Source organism: Rhincodon typus, chromosome 48 (genome assembly GCF_021869965.1).
Source record: "Rhincodon typus isolate 14 chromosome 48, sRhiTyp1.1, whole genome shotgun sequence".
Classification (NCBI taxonomy): Eukaryota; Metazoa; Chordata; class Chondrichthyes; order Orectolobiformes; family Rhincodontidae; genus Rhincodon; species Rhincodon typus.
In genome coordinates this window covers 5,586,103-5,593,619 of record NC_063379.1, presented here as the reverse complement: position 1 = coordinate 5,593,619, position 7,517 = coordinate 5,586,103, and the positions used below count along the sequence as shown (strand labels likewise).

The following is a 7,517-nucleotide window of genomic DNA, read 5'->3' as shown; positions in this document are numbered from 1 at the left end:
CCCTCTCAGGCACCATGTCCCCAGTCCCAAGCATTCGCTACGTCAAAACATTTCCCCCTCCCTGTCTCCCCCTCAGGTTCTCTCTCATCCATGCCCCTCTGCTTCCTGATCCTCCTACCACCCAACACGGTCTCTCCTTGCCACCTGCATCCAAAACCCTTCCCAATTTCAAACACCTTGACTCCTCGCTCTCGATCCCAGCTTCCCCGTTCTCTTCCCCATCTCTTCAAGCAGCCTCTCCCAAGTCACGGGTGGCACGGTGGCTCAGTGGTTAGCACGGCTGCCTCACAGCGCCACAGACCCCTTGGTTTGATCCCATCCTCTGGCGACTGTCTGTGTGGAGTTTGCACATTCTCCCCGTGTCTGCGTGGGTTTCCTCCCACAGTCCAAAGATGTGCAGGGTAGGTTTATTGCCCCGTAGTGTTCAGGGATGTGCAGGTTAGGGTGAATTGGCTGTGGGAAATGCAGGGTTATGGGGATAGGGTAAGTCTGGGTGGGATGCGCTTTGGAGGGTCAGTGTGGACTTGATGGGCTGAAAGGCCTGCTTCCACGCTGTAGGGATTCTATGATGCTATGATTCTGTAAGTCCCTTGCCTTCCCCACTGGGTGTGGTTCCTGGAAATGGCTGGCGCAGGCATTCTGGGAAAAACGCTCAGCAATTTCCCAATGCCCTGCCTTTATTTACAAAGCTCAGAGTGCCAGAGGTTTTCATCACATGTTGTTTTATGGCCGCACTCGTTCACAATATCAAATGACTTTGAAACCTGAAGCAGGCGGGTCAGAGTAATTCGATTTGGTGTTCCCCTGACATTCCGTTTTATTGTATTTGTCGGTGGTGTGTGGGTGTTACAGTCTGGGCTCCTCGTTTACCCTGGATAACCAGCGTGTATCAGGCTGGGGTCGCTTGTGGGCCTAACTTCAGAGCAGTAACACTGGAGCGGGATGATCAGGAACAGGAATCGGCCAGGAGTTGCCAAAGTGGAGGGTGGTCGGGACCCCAAAATGAGGCGAAGGACTGAAAGTGTTTGGGGGTTACTGGGGGGCGGGGGGGTGGGGGGGTGGCGGAATCGCGGGCTCACTGTAGAGCTCATAGTGGTCCCCTCGGCTTGCTGCCTTGCCCTTGCCACCTTCTTGTTTGGGGGTGGGGTGGGTGTGTGGCACCTGGGCCTAGTGCTCTCTCCCACCCCCACAACACCCTCCTCTCTGGGCTGGGCTGGGGGAGGGGGGGGCCTCAACTGCATTGCCCACTTGGGGAGGGGTGGGGGGGCCTGCCCTCTCGACCTTGCACCCCTCTGCCCCACCCAGTTTCGGCCTTCTCTCTTTCCTGTCCGTCCCTTCGCCTCTGTTACAAAATGTCTCCCTGGTTGATTAAGAACCTACCTGCTGAGCTGACATCCATTTGCTGTCAACAGGAGAGAATTCTGCACACTGATGAGGCTCAGTTCCTCCTCCTGTCCATCTTTATACTCTGTTGTCCCCTCGTTCTTGTTTCCCCCACAGATGGAGAACGGGGAGGGGTGGGGAGAGAGAGCCACTCCTCAGCGTCCTCCCTGAACAGTTCCCTCCGCATCTCGGCCCTTTCCCTTCTTCCTAACTCCTGGCCTCCCTCTCACTTGATGGCTCCTTCCTCACCGAAACGAGTCAGATATCCCATCTCCGACCTGCTCGTAGTGCACTTTTCCCGGGAAGTGACGGTCTGAGCCGTTAACGAGAATTCCAGATGTAGCCTTGCCAACACCCTGCACAGCTGCAGCAAAACATTCCAGGCTTTTATATTCCATTTCCCCTTCAATAAAAAGCAGCGTTTCCATTGGCATTAGTCACCTGTACAAACTTTTGTTTCAGGGCGTTTCACACAGCAGGGTCCTCGATTACAAATTGAAGCGCTGGAAATCCATCCCAGTTTTCCCAGGGTCGTCACAAATGCTAAAGATTTTATCGTGAGCACAGAATTCCCCAATTTATCCATCTTCCAGCCCCAGCTCGACTGAGTGCAGACTTAGTTTCTGTACCTAACCAAAGGCAGTATTTCTCAAAAGGCGATGGCCGAGTGGTATTATCGCTGGACTGTTAATCCAGAGACCCAGCTAATGTTCTGGGGACCTGGGTTCGATCTCGCCACGGCAGATGGTGGAGTTTGAATTCCGTTTAAAAAGAAGTCTAATGATGGCTGTGAATCCATTGTCGATTGCCAGGACAAAACCCACCTGGTTCGCTATTAAGCAACTTCTTGTTGATGACCAGAGCTCCCACCTGCACACGACCATCTTGGTGCCGGTTCGTCTGCATGCACTGCGGTAGGGGTTCGCTGTGAGTGTCCAGTTACTTGCTTTCAGACCACACAGCAATCCTTTGTTGTTAAAACAGCTCCTCCCTCATTTCCGTCCACAACTAAACAACTACAATAAATAAGGGACAGTCTTTACCACCTTAGAATTCTGCTTTCTGTCTCTCCCTCTGTCTCACTTGCTGCTTTTCTGTTCTGTTCTGGACATACTCTGACTTTAACCTGAATGTTTAATGAACTTGGGGCAGTGGGTCACAACATGTGAGGGAGCAGATTCCTTTTTAGTTCCCTGCGAATCCAACCCCCACCCCGTCCCCTCTCGTCAGTGTCCCAAAATGAAGTGACCTTCCCTCCCTGGCTAGGGATGTAGGACACCGGGAAGCAGGGGGGGCTTCACAATGCTTTGTGTCATGAGAGCATATTGTCCCTGGCATGTGTGGTGGCCTTTGAGTTTGGCGGCGAGGGGGAGAGGAAGCGGGTGTATGACCTTCATACGTTGACTGACCTTGGGCTCCACTGTCTGACCCCCGCCCCCCTCCAGATCCTTATCAAGAATCTAAAGAACGAGATCACCAAGAAGGTGCAAGTTCCGAACTGCGATGAGATCTTCTACGCTGGCACTGGGAACCTCCTCCTGAGGGACCCTGACGCCATCACGCTGTTTGACGTGCAGCAGAAGAGGTAACGTGCGAGGGCAGTGGGGTGGGGGGAGGGTTTTAGTGCGGAAGGGCGGAGGAAGGCGAGGCTGGGGTTGGTGGGGGGGAGCGGGGGGATCAAGATTAATGGGTTAGGGAGCTGACCTCTGGCCCTTGCCTCACCTCTGACCCTCTCTCTCCCCCTCTCTCCAGGTCACTGAGCTCCGTTAAGATCTCCAAGGTGAAGTATGTGGTCTGGTCAGGGGACATGGCCCATGTTGCTCTACTCTCGAAACATGGTAAGGACAGGAGTGGAGGATTTGCCATCATTGAGCATGGCGGGGAGGGGGGCACTGGCAAGAAGGGGTCAGTTCAGTTCCTCATTGTGGCGGGGAAGGCTGGGTGTGACCATAGCTCACTGACAGAGCTTTGGGACTGACTGTTCCTCACTGATTAAGGTTGTTTCCCAATCGGGGGGGGGGGGGGTTGGGGGGGGTGGGGGGGGCGTAGCAGGGTGTGTGTGTGTTGTATAATCTGCTGCCAGCAGCTTCCCCTCTGAGCTTCCTGCTCTCCCTGACCTTCTACCACAGCCATCCTGATCTGTAACCGCAAGCTGGAGTCACTGTGCAGCATCCATGAGAACATCCGAGTGAAGAGTGGTGCCTGGGAGGAGAGTGGGGTCTTCATTTACACAACCAGCAACCACATCAAATACGCCCTGGTCTCTGGGTAAGTCACCCCCCTCGCTACCGTGTGGCTCCGATGACAGAGAGAGAGAGACTAACGCTGTGCCATTGTTTAAGAAAAGCTGTAAGGAGAAGCCTGGAAACTATAGGCTTGAGTCTGACATCGGGTGCGTGTGTAAGTTGTTGGAGGCGATTCTGAAAGATGGGATTTGCATGCATTTGTAGAGGCAGGGACCATTCAGGGATAGTCAGCATGATGCTGTACGAAGGAAATAGTGTCTCACAAGCTTGACTTTTTGGAGGAGATAACCAAAAAGATTGATGAGGGCAGAGCGGTAGACGTTGTCTACTTGGATTTTAGTGAAGCCTTTGACAAGGTTCCGCATGGTAGACTGATTAATAAAGTGAGATCACTGGGATTCAGGGTGAGGTGCCAATTGGATAAAAAATCGGCTTAACAGAGGAGACAGAGGGTGGTGGTGGGGGCCTGTGACCAGGGGTGTTCCACAAGGATCAGTGCTGGGTTCCCTGTTGTTTGTCACTTATATAAATGGTTTGGATGAGAATACAGGAGGCATGGTTAGTAAGTTTGCAAGGGACACCAACATTGCTGGTATAGTGGACAGCGAAGAAGTTTATCTAAGATTACAAAGAGATCTTGATCAATTGGGCCATTGGGCTGAGGAGTGGCAGATGGAGTTTAATTTGGATAAATGTGAGGTATTCCATTTTGGTAAAACAAACAAGGGCAGGACTTATACAGTTAATGGTAGGGCCCTGGGTAGTGTTTTAGAACAGAGAGACCTAGGTGCTCAGGTACATAATACTTTGAAGTTTGTGTCACATGTAGACAAGGTGGTTAAGAAGGCATTTAGCACACTTGCCTTCATTGCACAGTCCTTTGAGTACAGGAGTTGGGACGTCAGGTTGAGGTTGTACAGGATAGTGGTGAGGCCTCTTCTGGAGCACTATGTCCTGTTCTGGCCAAACTGTTACAGGAAGGATATTATTAAACCGGAGAGGGTTTAGAAAATATTCACCAGGGTGTTACCGGTAATGAAGGGTTTGAGATATAAAACTAGATTGGAAACACTGGGACTCTTTTTTTCACTGGAGTGTTGGAGGCTGAGGGATGACCCTTATAGAGGTTTATAAAATCCTGAGGGGCATGGATAGCGTGAATAGCCAAGGTCTTTTTCCCCAGTCCAGAATCACAAGGCAGAGGTTTAAGGTGAGAGAGGAAAGATATAAAAGGGACCCAAGAGGCAACTATTTAAACACATGGTGTGTGTATGGCATGAGCTGCCAGAGGAAGTGGTGGAGGCTGGTACAGTTACAACAATAAAAAATCATCTGGATCGGTACATGAATGTGAAGGGTTTAGAGGGACACGGGCCTAATGCTGGCAAATGGGACTAGATTTATTTAGGATATCTGGCTGGCATGGACGAGTTGGACCAAGGGTGTTTTATGTCTCTATAAGAGATTGTGATTAATATGCTTACTATAAAGTCTGTTAGTTACTGTTTAAAGTCAACAGCTTACAGCAGCTGGTGGGAGAAAATGGCCAATTTGAGACTTCACTTCCTTTTACTGCAAAGAGGCTGAGACACAGCTTCTCTTCCAGCTGTCCAAAGACTTCTCACCCTCTATCATAACCCCACCCCCTTCCCGAGCTGTTGTCCTGCTGAGGAGCTGTTGTCGGGCGTCCACAGCTGCACAGACCAATCAGCAATCTACTTCCAGCCGAACCTATATCTGCGTTTACCCACCCCGGTGCCATGCCGCCCCTCCGGTTCCTGAATAAAACAGCAGTGTAAAGCCGGCTCTCGATGAGCTCCAGCAACTTGTTTTTATAAGTTTAGCAATTCCATTTTAGAACCTGTTCTTTGTGCCCTTAAATGGGAAATCAAGAAGAGAGAAAACAAACCAAGGTGTGGTTTTTCCAATGAACAACAAATGCCAGCCTTGCCAATGATGCCCGCAGTTATTTTTAAGAAAAGCCCATATCTCAGATTTGTGGGTTGATTTGATCTGTCAGCTCTTTATTGTCCGTAAGTTGAGTTGTTGATATGTCTGTGGTTCCACTGCAAACTCACTGTTTCCTCCACTGCCACCATGATTCCCATAATGCGGAGACATGTCTCCTTCTCTCCCTCTTCCTCAGGGACCACGGGATCATCCGGACCTTGGACCTGCCTATCTACATCACCCGGGTGAAGGGTAACAGCGTCTACTGCCTGGACAGGGAGTGCCGCCCCAGGGTGCTGACCATCGACCCTACTGAGTTCCGGTTCAAACTGGCATTGGTCAACCGCAAGTACGATGAGGTAGGCACTGGGGCGGTGGGGTCCTGCTGTGCTTTCTGACCCAGTTGTGTGAAATTGCCTCTCCCCAAGCCATTGCTCGCCTCACTGCTGTCATGTGCTGGAAACTAAGTCCCTGAATCACGAAAGTCAAAGGTTTTAAAAAGTACCCAATTCCCCAAAATTACCAACTTTTCAGACCCTGGTTGACAGGAGCACAGACCGGGCCGTTCACAAGGTCAGCTGAGATGGTTTATGTGTTGGTCAGAGTGCCCCTTCTCGGTCTTCCTTCTCCAGATGCTTCCACTTGTTTGCAGGAGACACAGGGTTGCTGATTCATATTTAAAAAGAGATTCCTGATTTGCTAATTGAAAGTCCCAGCTCACTGCAACTGCTAGATGGGAAAGAAAAATGAGTTGGTTTCTCTCCAGGCTTAAAGTAGCTTTTACTGCAGAAAACAGAGAGCTGCTGAGCTGGTGGAGATCTGACAGCTTCTTCCTCTCCTCCTCACAGCCATACACTGTTCGGCTGCCTGAGAGCCAATCACGTTGTTGGCAAGCAGAAGGCTTTTGTCATCAATAACTGGTCACTAGTCCATAAACCAGTCAGCATCCACACTTTAACCACTGCTCGAACAAGCAGCTGTGCAAACACTGCTTACAATGAGTGTCAGCTTACTCACTTTCAAAATGTGCATCCTTGATTTTACAATAGCACTTTTTGCATTTCAGTCCACATCAATAATACAGAAAAACAAAAATACACATTTTTACAGCAGCCATCAACCCTGGAAGTCCCTATGCCAATAGGCCATTGTCCCTGATCCCCTAGGATTTGTTCAGATTTTAGGACTCAGGAACAAGTGGCCATTTGGCCCCTTGAACCTGCTTTGCTATTGGATAAAATCATCTCACTGTGGGCTGAGCCCCAGATCCCTGCCTGTCCCTGAGAAACTTTTATCCCTACCTCGATCAAATATCTATCACACCCAGTGACCCAGCCTCCACGCTCTCTCTCGAGTTAAGAATTCCATAGACTCTCGTCCCTCAAGAAACAGTTCCTCCTCATCACTATCTGAAGTCGTTGACACTTTATTTGGGAGTTGTGGTTTATGGCCCAGGACAGTCAGATCCCTTTTGTAGGCCTGTCTTTGTTAGTCTCATTTCAATAAAATGCTGCTATTTTACCCCTGTCCAAAAGAACATACTGCCCAACTGAACTGATTTTGTTCCCCCATCTCCCTCCTTCTCCTCTCTGTTCTCCTTCCTTCCTTCCCCTGCCCTTGTCTCTCCTCTTTCTGTTTCTCTTTCTCTCTCTCTGTCTTCCCACCCGACACACACACACACACACACGCACACACACACACCACTTTCCTCCACCTCCTCATTTCACCCCTCTTTCCTTTCCTCATTCATTCCCTCCTTGTCTCTGTCTCTCTTGTCTTCCTTCCCCTCCTTTCTACTGTCTCCCCGTCCTTAACCCCCCCACCACTTCCTCTTTCCCTTCACTGTCGCTTCTCTCTCTCCCCACAACCTTTCTCTCTCTTCCCCCCCACCTTTTTCTCTTTCTCACTCACCCCCCCTTTCTCTTTCTCTCTCCACCC

At 50.4% G+C, this 7,517-nt stretch overlaps 1 protein-coding gene across 1 annotated transcript in view; it reads left to right on the top strand.

Annotated features, from left to right (window-relative positions):
* The window catches only part of copa (COPI coat complex subunit alpha), a 26,315-nt gene that overhangs the window by 9,505 nt on the left and 9,293 nt on the right, over positions 1 to 7,517 (top strand). The window contains exons 11-14 of the mRNA XM_048620769.1: positions 2,829 to 2,968; positions 3,136 to 3,221; positions 3,513 to 3,651; positions 5,776 to 5,940. Of these exons, the coding sequence (XP_048476726.1) occupies positions 2,829 to 2,968; positions 3,136 to 3,221; positions 3,513 to 3,651; positions 5,776 to 5,940 (530 nt within the window). The remainder of the gene's footprint in view (positions 1 to 2,828; positions 2,969 to 3,135; positions 3,222 to 3,512; positions 3,652 to 5,775; positions 5,941 to 7,517) is intronic.